Raw genomic sequence first — 23,346 nt, 5'->3', positions numbered from 1 at the left:
ATATTTGTACGTTTCGTTACTGCAGATACATTAAAACTTCATGCTGAAACGTTACTTTATAACAACACAGTGGTTAACATTTGGTAAGAAATACTGGACTTAATTGCAGAGGGGTAATGACATGCAGCAAAGGGCCACAGGCTGGAGTCGAACCCGGGCCGCTGCAGCAACAGCCTTGTACATGGGGCGCCTGTTCTATCCACTAATCCACCGATGCCCCTTAAAGACAGAAAGTTTATTAGTATTTGTGAATTCTGTGGATAGTGTGCTTCGACCAGAGCTGGCGCAGTAGACCTCCCGGGACTCACCACTGCACGCCGTAGGACCCAGATTCAGATCTGCCCACGGAGTGTCACCTCATTTACATCGCTCACTTGGACGGAGTTGAACACGGTTGTCTACAGTTTTCTGGTGTCGGAACATTTTGAAAGTGCTGTTCACCAAATTTGGGAATAAATACACCTGTGTTGATGCATTTAATGTCTGTTGTTTAAATTCATTTCATGCTCTATTACACTGTTTAACTTTTGCTTCCATTCGGGGCTTTAGTGTCACTACAGTATGGCTCATGGGAGTTTAAAGCTCACCTAGCAGTATAGCTTCATAATTTACTAACTGGGCCTCTCTACACCTCATTCAGATTTATATGCCCATGTACTATTTTAAATAAAATTATGATTTTTATTTTTTAATCTACCTATGCTTACTGGTGTAATTTAGGGTTGAGTAGGGCAGAAGTAAAGAACAGGAGAGAAAAAGCAATCTCTGTGTCATGGCCAAAGGCAACTGAGTACTGAGGTTCAACACAGAATCAAAAACCAAAATATTTTTGGAAACCCCCCCAAAAAGATTACAAAAAGAAACTAGGGACCATACGTGTGTTCCAATACAACTTATCAAAGACCCAAATCTTTGACAAAACAGGATGAAATATTTCTTTACTCCCTTAAAAACATAAGGCATGCAGAGGACCACATTTAGTCTGGATATGTAATTGGTTATTTGAGTGATTGAGTTTCACATTTACAGCTCACTGTCACGTCGGGCTGAGCTTCCAGTTATAAGACAGTATGACTAACCGAGCTGCGACCACATGTGCTTCATTGCCTCTAATCTATGAAACCATAAAACATGTGAGAAGACAAGAGGAAACTATCAGCTGTTTGGTCAGGGAGGCGTTCAGAACAGTCTGATACTTGAGGAGTTAACGGTGTGCAAACAGCTTTGATTAAGTGTATGTGGACGATAAAATAGCCTGCAGTCCCTTTTCACAAATCCCGATAAGAACTCACAAAAAAGTCCTCCACTTCCTCACTTCAAGTGTGAAAGCAAAAGGGTTTTGTTGTATCCTCTTAAGGCCCACGCAGGGTGTCACCCTGAGTGTTTAGCAGGTGCAAAGATATTTGCTTGATATGGAGGGAAGCCTAATGGGTTTGTCCTTTGAACTCATTTTACATGCCGAGGAACCTACTCAGGGAATAACTGCACTGTAGCTCTGGGTGGCTCAGGGCTATCACAACAGGTTCCTGCAAGAGTCTGACCACATAGTTGAATTACCAGAATGTTTTATCATGAACTGTGACTAAGACTATAATATTGGTTTGAAGGATTTGTCATCTTTTTCTTATTAGTCACCGCAGAGTGATGTTAAAACCCCCTGACAGCTGATGCTTCATTGTTATGTTTCACACAGGGAGGCAGACAGTGACAAAGAATTTAAACCTGAAAAAGTAAATTATTGAAACAGCTTGTGATGGTGAATAAAACAAGACTTTGCCCTTCAGAGCAGCAGCTGAAACTGCTTAGGAACATTTTGCTCTCCGCGTCACTGATCAAGTATTTCATTTCAAAATGAGAGATTATGAAATCACTGTTTTGGTAAGAGTGTATTTCAGCTGAAGTACTGTGGTGTGTGCTCACCCCTTTTGATCTGCTGCATGATCAGTGAGGCAGAGTTGATTCTGTATTAATTATCAGCTGACATAATGATGTTGATCATAGGGTGGGATCAACCTGACAAAAAAATCACTATGTGTTCACTGTAATTTCCCCTTTCTATGAGCATAGAAATGACACAGAATTGCAATTTCTCTTCATTGTACAATCTAACATTTACATTTCCTTCCATGCTGCCTACAAAGCTTAAACTGCAATGTGCATGTCAACACTGGACCAAAATGCCTGATGAAATCTGAAATGTGGTTACAGAGGTCACGAAGCAACCAGTTGCCAGAATAAATGTTGGCAATGAGTACCTTATATTTGTACGTTTCGTTACTGCAGATACATTAAAACTTCATGCTGAAACGGTAGTTTATAACAACACAGTGGTTAACATTTGGTAAATACTGGACTTAATTGCAGAGGGTAATGACATGCAGCAAAGGGCCTATGAGCGAAATGCAGCAGCAGCCTTGTACATGGGCGCCTGTTAGTTAAATCCACTAATGTTAATATTAAAGACAGAAAGTTTATTATTTGTGTACACATTCTGTGGAGTGTTTAATTTGTTCAGAGCTGGCAGTAGACTCCCGGGACTCACCACTGCAGTCCCGATTTGTGACCCAGATTCAGATCTGTAGTGTCACCTCATTTAATCGCTCACTTGGGTGTTGAACACTGTTGTCTACAGTTCCTGGTGTGAACATTTTTCTCTGCTGTTCACCAAATTTGGGAATAAATACACCTGTGTTGATGCATTTAATGTCTGTTGTTTAAATTCATTTCATGCTCTATTACACTGTTTAACTTTTGCTTCCATTCGGGGCTTTAGTGTCACTACAGTATGGCTCATGGGAGTTTAAAGCTCACCTAGCAGTATAGCTTCATAATTTACTAACTGGGCCTTCCAACTTCAGTTCTTCATTTATGTTGCGAGTCAGGGTCATCCCAGATCACTTGAGATATGTTGATTTGATACATACAAAACACACAAATTTGATGTTTCCATGATTTGCAGAAACAAACAATGCCAAGATTTTCTTCTGGCGACTGGGCTGAGCTAAGATACCTTCCTCCCCTCTCATTGCATTGTGTACATACACTATATCCTGTTGCTTTACTCATCAGGTACAGAGCACACGGCCGACTACACAAGCCAGCTTCAACTAAGCAGTGCTCTTGCAACACAATCTGACCCAATGAGTTTTTAGTTTGTGGTAATTTCAACACAAATACTCGAAGGAAATCTGAACCAGAATATTATCAACTGAAATAATAAAGTTACTCCATAACATACAGCCCCACTTTTGTTTCCCATCACTGAAAGTAGCTTTACCGTAAGAAGAAATCCCCTTATTCCTCACTGTGTGACTGTAACATGTATATGATGTTTACACTGGGAGAAATATTAAAGGCAGAGACTCAAAATTCATCCTGACATATTTGGCATCTATGAAAATGTTGGGATCTCCACGAGAATTTAAAATAAACTTCCGTGGGTTTCGAAACAATTACGGAGATCGAGGGTGCTTTTATTGTCTCCTGAAACACAGGATTGTCTTGGAGTTAAGAAATTACACCCAGCATCAGTTTGTAATGATCGCTCCAACAGCGAGCCTGTTACAGGGGTTACAGTTAAACTAGATTTTGACACAGGGGCACTCTAATAGAAATGTTACCTGTCTCTCAATGAAAGCTTACTGGCTCCGAACTATCGTTGGGAACACGCTGGCTTATTAACATTTAATTAGCTTGGCTCGTTATTAGCTGGTAGCTAGCTTCTAGTGGTCCAGACCACTTTGCAGAAGGAAGAATGATGAGGCGTTCGGGTGCCACCACAAAACAACAAACTTGGTCTTCTCATGTGGTTGAACAGTAGCCCTGAGCTCATCTCTGCTGACTATCAAAACTATTTGCCGCCTGCCATCTTCACCATGACTCACCAAGAGACCTGCTTCACTCCATATACACAATGAAGTACATGTCATACCCTCACAGGCTACCCACATGGCCATCGTCCTTAAAGGGGAAAAAGGGTGAGCCGGTAACTGAAAGTATTATGAGTAAGAATCTTCAGACCTTAAGGACCTTATCATTTTACTTTATATTTGGTTTAATGGTGCAAACTGCCAAACAAGTACAAACTAAGTTACCAGTTTATCCAAAGTACTTTACACTTGCTACGTCCTGGGACCTTCATTCACTTATATGTGCGAAGAAATATTCTTTGCACACAAAATAAGCACATATGCAAAATTACCGTCGGATTTATGATACATGTGCACCAGAAATATGTGCAATTTCATGGCACTGGATATTCAATATGGACACTCTCATATCCTCAGGTTAAAGCTACACTCAGTTTTTATGGTTTAATATTTTAATTATGTCAGTAATTGATGAGGATGAAAGGGCATAAGTTTCATAGTTATTTAATACATTTGGTAAATGCATTAGTAAATTAACAGTTTCAAATTTTGTTGCCTATAAAAGCCTTTTTTAATGGATGCAGTTTTAATAGGCATTTAGTTAAAAGATGTTAATATTTTCTAAGACAGTGGAGTCTTCATCATTTGTGTGTACACATGGTCTGAGGCAGTGTTTAATTTGTTCACAGAGTGCAGACAAATTCAGGTAAGATAATATTCAGTCCCAGATTTGTGTGTAAAACATTTGTATGCACAGTTTAATCACAGAAATGTGTGTATGCACTGTGTGTTAATGAGGCCTGTTGTTTTCTCTGTGTCCATCTGTGCTGATGGGTTGCAGGTGAAGCAGGGTGAAGCCCTAACTGTTGATGTGTGGCACCTACTCTGATTACCTGAGTTTAAAAGCCCATCCTTCAGTTCAGCAGCACTCTTTTGCCAGCTGTCTCTGCGGGAGAAGAGTCTCCTCTTGCCATTTTGCTTTGCTTCTTATTTTCTTTGTTTAATTAAGTGGAAATTCTGTTCATTCAACTTCAGTTCTTCATTTATGTTGCTTCCCTTGAGTCAGGGTCATACATTATTTTCCTTTCATTCAGCTATTCACACACACGGATGCATGGGTGCAGATCCCGGGGGGGACTGGGGGGACATGTCCCCCCCAAATTCTGAAAAACACAAATTGTCCCCCCCAGTTCTAAATAGCTTAAATGATTGAAATTGAACAAATGTATACAGTAGTCCTATATACTGGGAGAAAGGGAAGATGAGGAGAAATGGGAATCCGTGAGAGGCGAGAGATGAGAACGTGAGTGGACATAACATGCCTGAGACCCTGAAACTAGAAGTAGCATTAACTAACAGCGAAGCAGTGAAAAGGAGGGTGATGGCTGGTTCCATGTACTACCGGCTGTTTAAGAGAAATAAACAGTAAAGGTAAGCATATGATTCTCTTTGTAGTGCTTTTTGAATGACTTGGTGATGGTGATGAGCCTCTATGAAATCGTGAAATATGCTGGCAATCTCAAGCGCTCTGTGGGCATGATTTGCACGCGTGCAATTAAAAAAAAAAATCACAACTGATTGTGTCCCCCCCAAACTTGTCATCAGAGCTGCACCCATGCACAGATGGAGGCAAGCCACCATGGAAGGCCTCTGTCTGACCATGAGGTTCAGCGTTTTGCTTAAGCACAATTTGAAAGAAACTGGACCTTGTCATTGTTTTACAAGTCACATCTAAGTCTCAGATCTTTGCACTCAAGTCCCAAGACAGAAGACTGAGAAGTCCAAAGACAACTTCCACGTCTTACACTTTGAATTTTGAATCCTAAATAAGTCGTCATCATCAAATGTAATGTCATTTTAATAACAGAGCACCCAGAGGAGAATTTTGCTGCTCATAATAGTCTTTTTTTTTTTTTGCTGCATCAGAGATAAATCAGCATCCTATTTGGAGATTACTAAATTCTGATCTGTCTCTCCTTAACCTCCCCTCAGGAGAAATAAGGAGCAAATGAATGAATCAGCAGGAGTGATTTTGCTGTGCTCATAAACTTCTCAGAGGTTTCTCAACTCTGATAAAATGCAGAGCTGGGACTTGAATATGATCACTGAGACAATTCTGAGGACGTGCAGACTCATTTATAAGCCAACCTAGTTTTCTTTTGGATCTTATTGTGATCTCAAGAGCTGATTATTTCAGACAAATACAGATTACTGCAGTGAAAGAGGGTTAAGAGCATTTTAAGATCTTAAATAAAGATCAGGCTCAGGCAAGAGTAAGGCTATTTCTCAGGAACTGAATGTAAGAAGTATGAAAAAATGGTCAAAATCTTATATTGAGGTTACACTGAGCTCAGTTTTGTCTAGGAGAAACTGACAAAGAAGAGATCTTATTCTGAATCTTTCTTTCACTCTCGGCAATAATATATTAACATTACAAAAATTCTGAATGCTTTTTAAAAGTTTTGGAAGTTTTTTTTTTTTAAGTTTGTGAAAAAGTATCTTAGCTTATAAGCTAACATAAGGTAAGGTGAGGTAAAAGTTTAATGTCCCCGAGGGGCAATTTGAGATACAGACAGTCGTCATTAGTACAACATAACAGTATCACACACTGATGTGGTTACATGATGGCTTCTCATTCAGAATGAAATAAATCTGAATGAAATCATTCAGAATTAAAGTTTTTCCAGGTAGTTTACATGGGAAATATTCATTCCGAATGAGGGTTTACACAGGAGATCAGTTTAATCGTCTTTATTCGGGTCTGCGCAAGGTTTGGGGCAGGGAAGGTTTCTGATTGGATAGGGGGCGGGGCGGTGTTACGTGTTTACATTTACCGGAAGAAAACACTGTAGTCCTCGCTCCGGATAACAAGATGCTTGACGACGCCGTTCTTAGTGCCATTTTTTCGGGCTTGTTTTGCTTATATTCTTGAAGCAGCAGTACGACAACAACCTTGTTCTGCTAATGCTTCGTCTGTTGAGGAGGAGAAGGGAGGTAGAAGACCGTGCTGTGGCGAATGGAAACCGGTGAGTGCAACGTGTCCAACTGCTCTAGCTCAGCCCGTTGCTATGCAGCCCATTGCTATACGTCATCGCGCCAGAAGGGGAAGGAAACGAGCATGCGCAGAAAGACCGGAATGAACTTAAAGAGGAATGAGCATTTACATGCACACAAAATTCTTTCATTCATAATGACAAATGGAATAAACCACCCCCTTTTAATCGGATTTAATTTTCAATCGGAATGACCATTTACATGACCACTTTTAATCGGAATGGCCTTTCATTCCGAATGAAAGTGGAATTAAACTGTCCACGTAAACGTACTGAATGTCAGGGGTAATTCATGGACAATGAGTGGTCACTGCTGATTAAGATAAGTGATAGCAGACGTGACAAAGGATGATCTGTAACCAAAGTGCTATGTTTAGGGAGGGAAAACCTCCGCCCTGATGTAAGCAACTAGAACATCAACTCAACATGGAGGGGATTTTTAGAGTCTGAGACAATATACCGAGCTTTAGAGGAGACCCTCTCTTCATACAGATGCTGTAAGTTATTAAAAGTAACATCAGTGATCTTACGGCACAACTTGACCTCTTTTTCCAACTTGTTCTTGCTTTTAAGGCTCAGATTACCAAACCAACAGATGATGTTGATGATGATGAACAGGTGATGAATGTCCTGTTTGTCCTATTTACACTGAAACTCCTCAGCTTTCTTTAAAAGAACAGCTGTTGGTTTGCCTTCTTACAGATGCTGTCAGTGTTCACATCAAAGTTCAACTTGTCTTCTAAGACAGTGTCCAAATACTTATACTGCTGCTCTGCTGCCACCGGCTCCCCCTTGATCACACCAGGAGCAGTGAGGCAGGGCCTCCTCTGAAAATCAATAAGCATCTCTCCCATCTCTCCACACTAATGTGGAGGAGAGACTGGTCACACCAATTAACAAATTCATCCAGTGCTAATCATATTCTGATCCATGACGAAGACTTACAATAAGAGAGTTGTCTGCGTACTTAAGGACAAAGCGTGACGCATGATTGCTTTAACATTCATTTGTGTATAGAACAAAATAAAAGAGGGTAAAGAACACATAATGAGGGGATCCAGTCGAAGAAAAACAGGTACTTGACAATGTCCTGTTAACCTGGACCCTCTGAGACCTGTTTGTAACGTTACTATTAACGTTCTTGTGCAACTTCGGATGTTGAACAACGATGAAGTTGTTGCATCTAGAGCTGTTATTTTTGTTCCACATGTTGTGCATACTGCAATTTGTCATATGTTGATCGCCACAAAGGTTTTGAACGCAGGCAAAAGTATCTTCTGTATCATTTTTTCAACCTCAGTTGTGATTTCTCCTACAACGTGACTGGAAGCTGTTGGATTGGTTTAGAGTGGATCATCTTGGGAGTTAGATGTTGACTTGCTGGGAATGAAAAGGGTTAAGGTTTGTTGATTCAGGAAATGAAGGAAACTGAAGTGATTTGTGGCGCACTTTTTAAAAAACATACTTTTAATCTTGGAGGGAGGTTTCAAGTATTTTCATGTCAAGTGAAGTCACGATATTGGTGTTGACGTCCAAGTTGCAAATCAGTTTTTATTTTATCAAGTCTAAAGTCATCATATTATTGAGATCGAACTGCCAACCCTGCAAATAGTGATTAAACCTGCTGAGCCGCAGCCGCCCCAAATGTCAGATGGCGCTCAGGGTGAACGTGCAGTGTTTGTCCTCAAAGCAACTCCCCTATAGCTGCACCCAAAGGTACAGCCCCTTTCCATACAGAAAACAAATGTACCTGTATTAGCAGCCGCCATGTCGCTCTCATATTTGATTTCAAACCTCTAATGCTGTCTAACCACTGAGCAGTTCACCTGAGGCTACATTTTTGAAAATGAACGTAGTGTCTTGGAAAGAAACCCTCCTCGACTTTTGATATTATCTTTTTAACTTTCTGATAGCATGTCAGCTGTTCTGGTATCTCTTCAATCTCTGATAACAACATGTTCTATTCTGAGAATATTGGGAATGGTTGACTTTGGACTATGTTGACTATGTTGACTATGTGTGTGTGTGTGTGTGTGTGTGTGTGTGTGTGTGTGTGTGTGTGTGTGTGTGTGTCTATCCGGGCTCCCTGTAGTCCTTCTATTGGTCTTCTGAGTGGGTGGTCTGTTCCAAGAGAGGAGCACTGGAAACATTATACCTACATACACACTCACACACAAACACACACACACACACACACACACACACACACACACACACACACACACAAAGGGAAACTGGGAATCACACCAACGCAGCACAGCGGAGGGTGGAGCAGGCAGGAGCCTTCTTCCAGATGTGTGACATTAATTTAGTTGATCCAAAACATGAACCGGTAGCTCCCACTCACTCATCACCACTGTGTGCATGTTTGTGAGTGTGTGTGTGTGTGTGTGTGTGTGGAACATTCATCCTAACTTTTTAATATTCTCACACTCGGAAATTCACCTGCAAGTCGACACTTTCATATATTCCGCATAATTTTGAAGACTTGGCAAGAGGGGGAATCGAGATAAGAAAAGAGGAGACGACTGACATGAAAATTCCCCCTTCTGAGTTTTAGGTGGAGGCAAAGATGGAGCACGGAGGACTAAAGGGAGACGAGGTGTGTGATTAAAAGAAGGGGGAAACGATGAGGAGCGGAGCAGGTTATGAGAACAGTCTCCACTCTGACCCATGGAGCTGCGCCCCTGGACTTTCATACAATACTTTCCACCGGGGAGGAGAGGGGGGATACGGTGCATGGAAAGACAAAGAGAGGGAGAGAAAATGAAATTAAATAAGAAGAGCGGAGGAGGAGAGCGAGAGGAGATGTAGGAGGACGGAAGTGGTTGATTGGTTCCCCCCAGAGATTCTTTTGTTTAGATTGTTCTGCATTTCACTTCTTTCACTCTCTCCCCTCCACATCCCTCCTCTCTGACATCTGAGGTAGATTACAACACAGACCCTGGGTCACATTTATGACTTAAATCAAGAACATATGGTGTGTGTGTGTGTGTGTGTGTGTGTGTGTGTGTGTGTGTGTGTCCATTGCAATGCAGTGGGATTCCCCTCCGGTCCCTGAGTGGTGGTCAAATTTATTTTCTTGTCCATTGTCTCTTGCTGGGACATCAAAGGACTATTGTTTGTTGATCAGCAAGGGTGCTGCAGGTTACTCGCAGGTCCCGGACAAGAACACTTCGCCTCTCCTCCACATCTTACCTCCCTTTGCTGAAACTTTTTAAGCATGTCTCCGCAGAAAATCCCAGACACAGAGGATCAGCACTTCCACAGAAACATGTTTAAGATTTTAAGAGATTAAAGCGGTTATGTCTCATTTGTTTCATTTAGCCCTTGACGAGGCTTGTTTTAATGCACCACACACTCTCTATCCGCACAGCATGGCTTACTCTTCAAAAAATTTTGCTTTAATAAAAACCTCATGGCCAGATAACTATCCGCACCACATACTTTGCCACAGCTGAGCCCTGAAATTCGCTCATTGTTTGCAGGTAAAAGAAGAAATCTCCACATAAATTTCAGCACAAGAGCCCGTCTGTAAAAGTGTCAGTTGACTTTATTAGGATCGGTTTCACTCAGTTGAAGAAAAAACAACTTTTGTCTTTGGAACGTTTACCTAGGAAGAAAAATCTACAAAATAAGTCGTTGGAAGGACAATATATAAAACAATGGCATCAAAATATCTTTGACAAGGAAACAAAACCAAAGGAAAAAACAAAAAGGCTCAAATATTTTTTGGATGCAGGGCATTTTCCTCTTTTTGCCCTTTTGTTTACAAAATAATAACAAAAGAGGAAACAAACAAAAACAAAAAACAAATCAATAGTTATTTACAGTGCATATATTTACATTAAGGCATTTTTGCTGGGGAGAAAGACGGTTGATCTGATACAACCCCCACTTCTACACAATCAAATAAATAGTCAGATTTACCATGATACATTACAGTGCTATATTATCTTTATGCTACCTGCAGTGAATGAACAAATACAGTTATAGGCGCAGGCTCGATCACACCGTCAAAGTGGACACTCAAGTGTGTGTTAAAGGACAAGTTCACATGTTTTCAAGTCTGCATTAAAACAACTCTCATGTTCATGCGCAGGGTAGGATGGGGGGGAAGCATACCCTTGAGAAGAGAGTCAATTTACTGTCAAATAAAAACATGTTTGGATGTGAGTTTAGTGTGTGCAGGATGGTGATGCATAAACCAACACACTGTCGGCAGAAATATATCAGTGGAGCTGCCAATTTTGTTGTAACATCACAAAAATTAAAATCTTGTAATGTTTGTATTGTATGTTTCTGCAACCCACAGATATGTTGCCTTTGGATATTATTTTAAAGCAGATGAGTTAAACCTTGTTTCTCTCAACGCTTTGCTTTGTGTCGGTGAAAAACACCCAAGTTCGGTTGCTAAAATGCTGCTGGGAAATGAGCAATGTGCCATTAAAGTTAAGTTTGGTGCCACAAAACTTGGTGGAAACACCGCAAAGGGTCGCCAAAAAACAACTGGTATTGTTGTTCGGATGGAATATCAGAATTCACTAGAGCTTTGTAACTCAAAGTCCGTGACGTAGGGTAGAGGCCACCCTCGGAAACATTTTGTAAGATCCCAGAACATGACATGAAATGCTTGCATTATATTTTAATCATTTGCTTTCAATCAACATACTATATTTTTAATTGCGAACATTTAATACTTCAACGATTAATCGATTAGTTCTCAACTTATTCATCTTTTTGAGTCATTTTTTGCTTTTTTCTTTAAGATAAAAGTTAAAATTCTCTGACTCCAGCTTCATAAATGTGAATATTTTCTTTCTTTTTTTTTTTTTTTAACTTTACATTACGACAGTTAACTGAATATTTGGGGTTTTGGACAAAAGACAATCGAGGACGTCATTTTGGGCTTTGGGAAACACTGACATTATTCTCCATTTTCTGAAATTTCAACTAATCCATTAATAGAGAATTAACTAACAAGCGTCTGTCAGGTCAGAGATGACAACTTGCACCTCACGAGTGTCACGGGAATTACGTTCCATCATCAGTGCTAGTGCTTTGAGCTAAAGTTAGTGATTTCAGTGGACAACTCTCAAATGCACTTGTTCTGTGTGGCCCTTAGTCAAATGCTGGCTCCCTATATTGACCTAAGTCATAAAAACTTCAAGCACCCTGCACTAGAGTATAAAGCAATTCATGTACTGAGAGTCGATTTGGCACAATCTGTTGGTCAGGAGAGGAATTAAAGGGGGGCATCGTCCTCCATCTTACCCTACATTAGAGTCTTTGATTGATGCAACTGTTCCTCTCGTCCTACTGAGATCAGTTCCTAGAATGATTTCAATGCAAGTGATGGGCTCTTGAGGAACACTTGAAGCAACCCTGCAATGAACATGTGGGCATGTTGTTTTGTGAAAGACTTGAAAAAAATGAGAACTTATCCTTGAACAGAACATTCCGTCCATGTTCGATTGACTGATAGAGCCGCATCGCAAGTTAGTTGTGTACAGAGCGAGGGAGGTAAAACCCTCAGAGGAAGGACCGACTGTCACTTTGATAATAAAAAAGAGGATGTCCGTGAGGTGGCCTGAGCCGAGCTGTTAAATCACAATGAATGATGGGTAAACCTTGTAATTTAAAAAGGATTTTTTTTCTCCTAGAGATCTCAATAGATTAAGAAATAAAAAAACAGCACCATGTGTGTTTAAAAGGACTGTCTCTCTACGTTGATCACAGCTCTGCTACCACTGAGCAACAACACATAAATCAGAGAAGGAGGCACTTAATAAGGTGTTGATGATGAAAATGATACTTTGGTTAAAACATTTCTAAAGAAGTAAAAACAAAAGGAGGCTGGATGAGACAGATGTACAGTAATTGGATTTTAAAAGACGCTTAATTCAAGCTTGTGCATCAAATACAGTCAATTCTGTTTTAACTGAATGAATTCTGGGATCTGTCTCCGGGTTCTGCTTACACTTCTCGGCTTGGAAAAGACAACATGAATAATTCACCACCTAATTGCTGCTCTTTAGCAACCATCCACCTTCCTCCGTTCCTCCGTCATCCCCACATCTCCTCCTCTCTCTAAAAACAAAAATCTTTCTATCTCTTCATCTCCACCCCTCCCTCCTTTTTTCCTGCACTATCTTCTCTCTCTCCAGAGTATAAATGCCTTCAATTTTTAATATCTGAACAGCCATGATTTGTGTGGCGTTCACAGAGATTCAGTCCAGTGGTGATAGTGATCGTTCCAGTGGTGAATGAGATGCATGGGCCGAAAAGGCTCAGACACAGATTACCAATTCTAGTGCAAACCGAAGGATTTGGTTGAAAAAAAATAAAAATAAAACCTGGATTTTCCAGTTATATGAACAAACCAAGGAGTAAACAATGATTTGGCTTGACTAGTTTTGCAAACAAAAGCTTCTCCTTTGTAAAAAAAAAAGAAAACAATGAAGCCAGTTCTATGTTAGGACAGAAACAAAAGATGTACAAGTTTTGAGTGGTAAGTGCTTTCATTCCAGTCACACAAAAGAGTCCAAATGGACTGGAGACACATTTTGGAGCTACCATTTTTCTTTTTGTTATTATTTTTCTTCTTTGTATTCATCCAAAGAAATCTATATCTGGAGGTTTCTAACTTTACAACCTCTGAATCGTCCCACTCTGGGTTAAGAGCAACACATCTGTTAGGCTATCGTACCATCTCAGCACAGGATAGCAGCACCAGGAGCAGCTGTGGTGTCATCAGGCAGCTTGTAACGTTGTCGTGGGAGATGGAGTGAGTGCGTCATGTGTGTCAAGATAGCGCTTGTGTGTTTTGTAGTGTGTATGTGTGTGTCAGTGTGTGTGTGTGTGTGTGTGTGTGTGTGTGTGTGTATAAACGCTGCTAGTTCTGGTGTCTCTTCATGTGCAGGGCGAGATGGTCGGATCGGGAAAAGGAGCGCGAGCAGACGGCGCACTGGAAGGGTTTGGCGCCAGTGTGCTTCCGGAAATGGCGCGTCAGCTCATCCGAACGAGCGAAACGCCAGTCGCAGCTGTCCCACGTGCATCTGTACGGCTTCTCACCTGCAGGAAGAGAGAAAAGAGTCTGAATGAGTACAGCTGCTCTCTGGGGACAAAAAAACATGAGCAAACAGCAGCACTGCATTTCCTGCTTGATCACCTGATCTCCAGCTCTCTATCAAACAGCAGAGATGTGTCAATGTGTGATTGTAAGAACTGATGACGCTGATTATTTTTAAAACTGATGCTAATTCCCAGCGTTACATGATTCACACAGTTGGGTGGAGGAACTGGGAAAACAGGCTTTACACAAAAATGCAGTTACAGTCATAACGCTGTCACAGGCATTCATCAAGCACACACGCTGCACAAGTTTCCCACGGCCACCTCGTCTGCATTGTCTGCCTCTGCCTCTGTGCAGTTCTCTTTGACAGATGTAGTCTGTCTCTGTCACTCTGTCATTCCAATAATGTTCAGCTGCAGCCACAGGCACTTTGTGAAAACTAGTGCGACCTGTCTCCTGCAGCCTCGGCTCCGTCTCAGGCCCGACCGTCCACACTGTGATGCACAGCCACCGCCACCCTCGTCCAGTGGCCCAAAGGTGGGATTAAAGGATTTGTTCACCTAGCAGAATCTACCCATGCAGATAATTTGGGTTTTATTAGTGCAGGTTTGGAGATATCTGCCTGTGACATTTCTGCCGACACCCAAACACAACTCAGGTGAATTTCATTGGTGACATTAAGAGAATTAAACAACCTGAGCACATAACACCCCGCAGACAGACTTTACAGGGAAGCACAGCTATGTAACTTATGCATGTTGGCATTTCTACATGCTCTGGTAACAACTGATGCTTAAATGGTGGTTACATTATTTGTGTTTTTGTCTTCTTTTTAAAATTTTAATATTATTCAGTAGTTCCCATTATTGTTCCTTGAGTATTTATGTAGATCTGAACGTCCAAATTTTGTTGAAGTACGTATGTGTTGACATCAAAATGCTATTTTCCTAATACCTTCGAGGACTTTTTTCCCACATGACCTGATGTAGGCTTCAGCATGATTACGCTGCTCATATAAACGCCATAGCCCAGCCAAAGTGGCTCTTAATGACAGTCAAGCCTTCTTTAAGAATTGTGTGTTATCAGTCTTCCGAATTAGCTCTATTCCTCTAACCCCCTAATGTCTCCATGTGCCCGTATCCTCCGTAGCGCTGCGTTTCAACCCAAATCTAACCTTGCCAGTGCCTTTGGGGCCATTTCTTTCAGCCTGTTAACACATTTTAGAGAAAATTTTAATCAGCTTTATTCTTTTAACATTCTTTAACTCTTTGTTGAACGTTCGCATGAAACCCCAACTGAGCCCCGGCCTCAACAGTCCTCATGTGCCCGTGCCCTCTGTAGTGCTCATGTAGAGCTCTGCATTTGAACCAAAACCAGCAAGGACACTAAGTAATGTGCTGCTGTGGATGCCATGTTAGTACAGATCACACACTTACACAACAAACTAACCGACTGAGGCAGCCGTAGACCAGCAACTCTGGTCTGACAACAAGGTGAAGCAGGGACTTGTACCTCACACATCCCCATTTCATGACCTTTAAACTAACCCACAGCGGTCTAACCTGCATCACTGCTTCTTGCTAATGGGTGAGTGGGTGTTTTGATTTGAAAAACCTGCATAAGTACGCAGATGGAGTTGATCTTTTAAGAAATATGGCCATGTTGAGTCTTGCTTTGCTATGTTGCCCCTCTTTTCTTCCTCTACCTTTGGTTTGTCTCCTTTCTTTTGGTTCATTTTTATTTGCATTTAAAAGGTTGGCTGAGATAATCTCTTGTTGAAGTTAACAAATGCATTTGCTTCTCTGTGTAACTGATTAAAGAGTGCCTTAAAAAAGAGCCACTGTGCTGTAAGAGCAAACCATAAAGGAATCTAATGGTCTGTGTCGTCTGTTTCTCCTTCTTTTAACATCTATTTAACGTATTCCTAATAATCAAAAACAGGGTGAGAAATATGAGTGTTTGTAATTCTCCTGCAAATGTCAGATAATTCATAAACAGCGTCTCTTTCCAGAAACTTGTCCCCATGACTCTGGACAGTCCACAAACCTCACTGCATTGGAGCTACTGCTGAAAATTGTTGACTATTTTGTGCTCTGTGGCTTCTTCAAACTAATAAGACGCCAATTCTGGGGAAAAAAAACCAGTTTAACAGCTTAAATGTAATTTCCAGAGCTCTATGCATTAACATAATTTAATTCACCTCCATTAAACTGGCGTAGAAGCAGAAATCTAAGAGACGGAGATCTCAAAAGCTGGACAAATAAAATCTAAAACTATCTGCATACTTAATATAATTTGAGGTAAGTAAAAAATTAGATTTTTTTTTTTCATTTGGGTGAACTGGCCCTTTAAACAAGCACAGCAGGCTCTGCAGCATCGCTAAAACAACAGCCGTAATCCCGTTACGAAATTAACCACATCGTCATCAAACTTAATAACACACACACACCTGAAACTAAACACAATGAGGAGACACAAAGAAAAGACAGGAAAAAAAGAGTGAACTGGGAGGAGTGCTCACTTCTCGCAAACACATGTACCCACACACACACGCACAGAGACACACAGACAGACACACAAACAATCAGGGTAATGGATGTTGATGGAGATTAGAGTGGGAACTCCCACGGGGACCCAAACGCATTAGGAATCATCTCATACAGATTACTGACAGGTGTGTGTGAACGTGTGTCTGTGTGTGTATGTGTGTATGAGAGCATAAGTGTGCATTCAAGCAGCTGAATAAGAGAAGTAGAATGAGTAACGGACAAAGATAGATGGGGAGGGAGGGTTGAAGGTGGGAGGATGGCACAAAGCAGAGATGAGGATGATAAGATGAATGAAAGTGATAGATGGGAAAAAAAGGGGGGAGAAAATAACTTAAGCGAGACTGACAAAAGCAGAGAGGATAAGGAAGTTGCTGCTACATCCCTCTTTACGTGTCGTGTCCTCATCTTGTGGTCTATAATAACTGCAATAACCACAATCAGCCTGCAGCATGAATGACGCCAGATCTAATTGTCGTGTCATGTTCCCAAAACTGAAATGCGAGGCACGCACACCCACAGCGATGTTCTGAACAAGCCGTTCAGATTCATAAGGGGAACAAAACTGTGGATCATAAAAGTGGCAAAGAGTGAGTTTTGTGTGTATCCAGATGAGAGAGGAATGTGTAGATATCAACAGAAGCTTTGTTTTGTTAGCTGGAGCGAGGTGGGGCCCAACACCTAAGCGCTTGTTTGTTGACTTTGCTCATCCAAAACTAATAGTTCAAATCTAAATGTGAGAGAGGGAGACAGATTGAAAGAAAGGGGAAAGAAAGAAAGGAATCTGAAGTGCACACAGTGGAGATATTAGGAACAAGACGATCTAAGATATTTTTATATCCCTGCAGACAGATCTTGTATGTATTTATAGTGGCGGACAAGCCGCACAGGCACATTAAAGCATTTAAACGTCGATGTCTGAACAGGCACGGGGATCCTGGGAGAGATGGCACCGTACGGCTCGCGCTGACCACATAGTCTTAGAGTCATCCCCTGGCAGAAGTGTGTCACTTCCACCTGTTTTGATGGAATAGTATATTGGGCAGAGGATGGGAATGGGGTAGGATACTTTTACACACACATGCCAGGAACACAACACTCTGCCTAGCAACACGGTGCCAGTGCAGATACCGAAATACGAGTCGTGTGTGGGCAGCGGCATTTCTTTTTTATTTTTTTTGGACGGGTCCCTATTTTAAAAAAGCTGCATTAATTGGAGGAATGTCTTACCCGTGTGAGTCCTGAGGTGGGCTTTCAGATGGGACGACTTGGTGTAGACCTTCTTGCAGCCTGACGACAGACAGGGAGATAAACACAAACAGAGGAGTTAATCCAAATCATTCATGCGTCAGATATGTATTCACCCAATAAACTGAGCTGTGGTATGCTGGAAATGTGAACTAATGAAGAGCAGAGGCTGTTTGGAATGAGATATAGTAAATGTTTTGCAAAAAGTACACGTGACTGCATTGGAAAGTGGCTCACACAGAGTCATATCTGGTTTTAAAAACTGTTGAAATTTTGGTGTATTTACAAGAACACATATTCAACTAATTGCACAGAATACTTCTGTTCACTGCACCTGTCAGTTTGACATTAAAATTGAGATATAATTTAAGTTCAGGATTATGCGATCTTCTGCACATTATCTTATACACAAAGTCTTGATTACAATGTCAGAAAGGTCATTAGTATTTTCAGTGATTTAAAAAGTCAGATTCATTCAGGCTTTAAACAGGGAGATGATAGCACTTCATAAACAGCTGCAGCAGTGTGACTAACACACACATGAGTGAAGTGTGGATGCGTCCTTTTGTGGTTGTGATGGATCTGCTCCATGTGACTCTGAAGAAGTTAGACGTGTGGTGACACGCTGCAGGAGGCTCCGCTTAAGCCTATTTTACACGCTGCCACAGGCTAGTTGACATTACATGTCCTACAAGTAGCTGCACATCGTACAACTGCAATCAGAGCCAACAATCTAAAGTGTGATGGTGTGCAAAAGATGCGTAGGGAGGAAAAAAAAAAAAAAAGATCGAATGACTCAAGGATAGCGTCTATCTAATTAACACACTCCCACACACAAACGTACAGGTCCATTCCACAATCATACCAGCGACCACAGCAATGTGTGAGAGCTCACGGCTGACAGTGCCCGAGTCCTTTGAGGTGAGATGATACATGCATTGTAGTTTTTTATGCAGACAGTTAATTGGAAGGCAGTGATTGATGTTTCTCATTGCCAACATATTTCAATTCCAGAGAAGCAGCAGCTCTGCTGTGGCTGTAGTACAAACTGTGAGTCACAGGCCTGGGAAAGTCATTCCTTACACAACATATAATTTTTTAAAAATGCATGGGCGTCTTAAAATAAAGCTGGTTCTCTTGAGGCTGACCTTTGTACTGTAAGTGACCAGATATTTACCTGACAACAGTCATGCACACACACCAGTGACATGCATGAGCATGTACAGTGTGTACCTGTGTGATTGTTCTAACCTGGGTAATCACAGTGGTGGATCCGTCTTTTCTCCAAGTCCGGGTTGTTCCTCCGGTTGTAGCGGGCAGGCACGGTGGTCTGAGCTGGGGTTTGGGCTGGGGTTGTTGCAGGTGCTTGGGGAAGGCCTGCAGCTTGGCCTGGGACTGGCGTGGGACCTGTAGTGTGGGGCAGAGCTAAGCTGCCCGGTCCTGGGCCGGGGCCGAGTCCAGGGGTGCTACCTGCCAACTTGGAGGCGATGGTGGCTGCGTATGAGGGCGGAGGGGACATGGTGTGGAGCAGCTCCTTCTGTCTGTCGGGGCTGCCGGGCTCCGAGCTTGGCGGAGAGGGCGGCAGGTAGGGCACCTGCTGTTGGAGGAAATGGGGATGCCCCTGAGCATGAGGATGTGTGTACGCCCCGCCACCCAGGCTGCAGTAGGCAGGCTTTGCAGTCTGCTCTTGTTGAGACGCAGAAGAAGCTACAGGCAAGTCATGGAAAGGCGTGTGGATTGTGGAAGTGGAAGTGTGTTGTATTTGCTGCTGCTGCTGCTGATGATGATGATGATGATGATGCTGATGCTGATGCTGATGCTGAGCCTCCATACCATTGCCATGGTGATGGTCCAAGCCGGAGTTTAGTAGCTGAAACAGCGAGCCACTGTTGTCATGATGGTGGAGAGCATCAAACTGCGATGACATTTCCTGTTTGATGAACACCTCCGGCACTGAATCGCCACCGCGGTTGCCTCCTGACTGGTTAAAAACACTGGTGAAGTCCGGTAACCCTGTTAACGTCATGTTTATGGCTGAAGTTTCCATGGCAATGCTGCCGGGGCCATGCCCAGATGTGCTGCAGCTACTAGAGGGCGTCGTGTTGGGGCAGTGTAGTTGTACGTTGGGGGAGAAACACGGGGAGGCTGTTTCTGTCTTGATTTGGGTGAGACCTGTGGGGTTCTGGTGCTGAGGGGGCCGCACCTGCTGACACAAGCCCATCCTCAGGTAGGCAGCGTCGGGGAGGTAAAGATTCATGTTGAGGGTGTAGGGAGCCCCGGTGTGATCACCAGCGAAGAACTGATCCAACGTGCTGTCTCTCTGTGACTTCTGCTGAGCTGGAAGGGGCAGAGACTGAGGCGAGAGATACCTGTCCATCTCACACTTTGCCTGTTGATAAAAACACAAACAAAAGTCTAAGTTAGAAACATCTCACGGTCTTAAAGTTAACATAATGTATCCAGCTCCTCGTGAGCCACCATGAATCTATTCTGAGGCGCTATTCTGAGAAGACAAAGGTTTGATAGGACAGTCACCGCTGAAACATTTATCAAGTAGTCATCAATAGGCAGTTGCCACATTCCCTCTCTGGCTGCAAGGCTGAACTCAGAAACCCACCGGCTGTGAGGCCAACAGTTGAGGATCAGGCCATGGAAATCAGATCCTCTCGTATAAAACGTTAGGAAATCTGCACAACTGCAGTTATGATAACAGAATAAAGAAAGCAGACTATGTTTGATCACACTGGCATCACAAGTGAGCAACTTGGTGGCCAACAAATGCCTTGTTCATGCTTTTTGGCCTAATTCCTGTTAATGTGAAGGCGGGTGTAAAAGTTAGAGAAGCCCTGCAGCAGAGGATGAAACAGCAACATGAAAGGGAATGGGGAAACACCCATGCCTCCCTGTCCGCTGCAGCAGTAGCAGCAGCAGCAGCAGCAGCAGGCTGTACTGGGGATGGGCTGCTATTTCTAGGCTCCTGATCCGACCAGCTGTTCTCCTCTGCTGCACAAGTTTGCTGCTAACTGGGGGGACAGAGTTGCCGGGAGCTTTCTGTCCGAAGCTGGAGTCAGTTGTTGTCAGCGTGGTATGATGGTGAGAGGGGGGTGGAGAGAGGAGAGGAGAGAAGACCAACAACTGGTGGCCAACTGGCTGGCATAGAAAACATGCGGTGAATGCGTTTGCAGGCGGAGCAGCTCGGCTCCAGGTCCAGCTGGTTGCAGCCTGCTCCTTTTATTACCGCAAATAGTGCAAAACTAAGTGGTGATTATCACGCACATAGGCCGACTGAAATTTGGAGGCCAGCAAAAAAAACAACCTGGATGGATCTACAACCGATCTGCCACGCCCATTCAATGAAACGCATCACTAATGTGTAATTCCTAAGCCTTTACCTGCGTGTAGTCGCTTTGCCCAGCCTTGTCTGCGTCCGCGATCTTGCAGTCCAAGCCGAACAACGCCGAGTCCTCCAGGGGGAATCCAGCGGGCAGAGTCGCCTTCTGCAGCGGGTAGAAGGGATCCTCCTGCCCGCCGCCGCTCATCGCGAGTGTCGCGGCCATGAAGCTCCGACGCAGCGCCGCAAAATGATCGCCCGTGCACACACAGGGAGGATGCTACAGAGGAGCGAGAGGAGTGGAGCCGACGAGGTGGAGCAGTGCGAGTTAGAAACGCGTGCCTGTCTGCTACATCTCCTTCCACTTGTTTCATCCCCTCCACCGGCCCACAGACAGTTTTCTATCTCCTGCTGTAGGGCGGGGCTGGCCCAGTGTAAATACAGCTCATGCACCGCCCACCAAACCTTTAAAAAAAGCTTTGATCATTCATTCACCGGCCACCGCCCTACGCTCCATCTAAACACACTGACAACAGTGTCGTCAAGTGTACACAGGACCAGCCAGACTGCACACACATGCAGGAAGGAGGTGAAGGTTAAACTCACCTAAACCACACATTTCAAACTGTATTGTTGTGTGTGTGAGATCCTATATTTCCTCCACAAGAATATAAATATTAAAAATATAGCCCCATACAGAGGTTTTAAAGAACTATAATCAAATTCTTAAGATGTTTACATAGTCAAATTTGCCACTACATATATCTACACACCTCCTTCTCTGCTATAAACCCTTAAAGGCATATTCCAGTAATTTATGTGGCTTTCATAAAGCTGGGGCTCTTAACAGACACACACTAAAACAAGAATGGGCAAAAATCTGAGCTGCTAAGTGAGATTTTTATAAGATCCCCCAAAGCCTCCTAAAAGCCTTTGACACTGTCACTTTACCTGAATATGATTTTACTGTTTTAAAAAACTGTTTACACCTCTGTATATACATATTTTCTGCTTCTCTACATACATTTACATTCATTTTAGATATAAAGATCCTTTATTGTCATTGTACATTCACCAGCCACTTTATTAGGTACATCTTGCTTGCCTTTTGCCCTTAGAACTACTGATCTTAGTCCATATTGACATGATAACATCACGCAGTTGCTGCAGATTTGTCAGCTGCACATCCATGATGTGAATCTCCTGTTCCACCACATCCCAAAGCTCTATTGGATTGAGATCTGGTGACTGTGGAGGCCATTGGAGTACAGTGAACTCATCGTCATGTTCAAGAAACCAGTTTGAGATGATTTGAGCTTTGTGACATGGTGCGTTATCCTGCTGGAAGTAGCCATCAGAAGATGGGTACACTGTGGTCATAAAGGGATGGACACGGTCAGCAACAATACTCAGGTAGGCTGTGGTGTTTAAACCATGCTCAGTTGGTACTAAGGGGCCCAAAGTGTGCCAAGAAAATATCCCCCACACCATTACACCACCACCACCAGCCTGAACTGTTGATACAAGGCAGGATGGATCCATGCTTTCATGTTGTTTACACCAAATTCTGACCCTGCCATCTGAATGTGGCAGCAGAAATCCAGACTCATCAGACCAGGCAACGTTTTTCCAATCTTCTGTTGGCTAATTTTGGTGAGCTGTAGCCTCAGTTTCCTGTTGTTAGCTGACACCTGGTGTGGTCTTCTGCTGCTGTAGCCCACCTGCTTCAAGGTTGGACGTGTTGTTGGTTCAGAGATGGTCTTCTGCAGACCTTGGTTGTAACCAGTGGTTATTAGAGTTACTGTTGCCTTTCTATCATCTTGAACCAGTCTGGCCATTCTCCTCTGACCTCTGGCATCAACAAGGCATTTCCACCCAGAGAACTGCTGCTCACTGGATATTTTCTCTTTTTCAGACCATCCTCTGTAAATGCTAGAGATGGTTGTGTGTGAAAATCCCAGTAGATCAGCAGTTATGTTTATCCAGGGGTGTCAAACTCAATTTAGTTCATGGGTTACATAAATAATAAAACCAGTGAATAATAACCTATAACCAGGGTTGGAAATTAACTTATTTATCAACCTGCCACTGTGGCTAGTGGATTCCAAAATCTACCAATAGCCTACCATAGTTTTTAAGGCTGGTGAGCAAATCTAGCAGCCACTTGCATATTTTACTGGCATTTGTTTCCTTTTAAGTGCATTCTGAAAATGTTCATCCATTT

General features: G+C 42.7%; 1 protein-coding gene across 1 annotated transcript; it reads right to left on the bottom strand.

Moving 5' to 3' along the window:
* Positions 1-10,455: 10,455 nt before the first annotated feature.
* Positions 10,456-21,524, bottom strand: klf5a (Kruppel-like factor 5a). The gene is made up of 4 exons (XM_049599745.1): positions 21,184-21,524; positions 19,043-20,180; positions 17,774-17,833; positions 10,456-13,996 (listed from the first exon to the last, which is right to left on the bottom strand). Exons 1-4 carry the CDS (start codon positions 21,346-21,348, stop codon positions 13,818-13,820), a joined length of 1,542 nt encoding a protein of 513 aa, XP_049455702.1. The 5' UTR covers positions 21,349-21,524; the 3' UTR covers positions 10,456-13,817.
* Between the last annotated feature and the right edge of the window lie 1,822 nt (positions 21,525-23,346).

This window comes from Epinephelus fuscoguttatus, linkage group LG16, assembly GCF_011397635.1.
Source record: "Epinephelus fuscoguttatus linkage group LG16, E.fuscoguttatus.final_Chr_v1".
NCBI classification, from domain to species: Eukaryota; Metazoa; Chordata; class Actinopteri; order Perciformes; family Serranidae; genus Epinephelus; species Epinephelus fuscoguttatus.
Note: the sequence above shows the minus strand (reverse complement) of the source record. Positions and strands in the feature narration are given on the sequence as shown.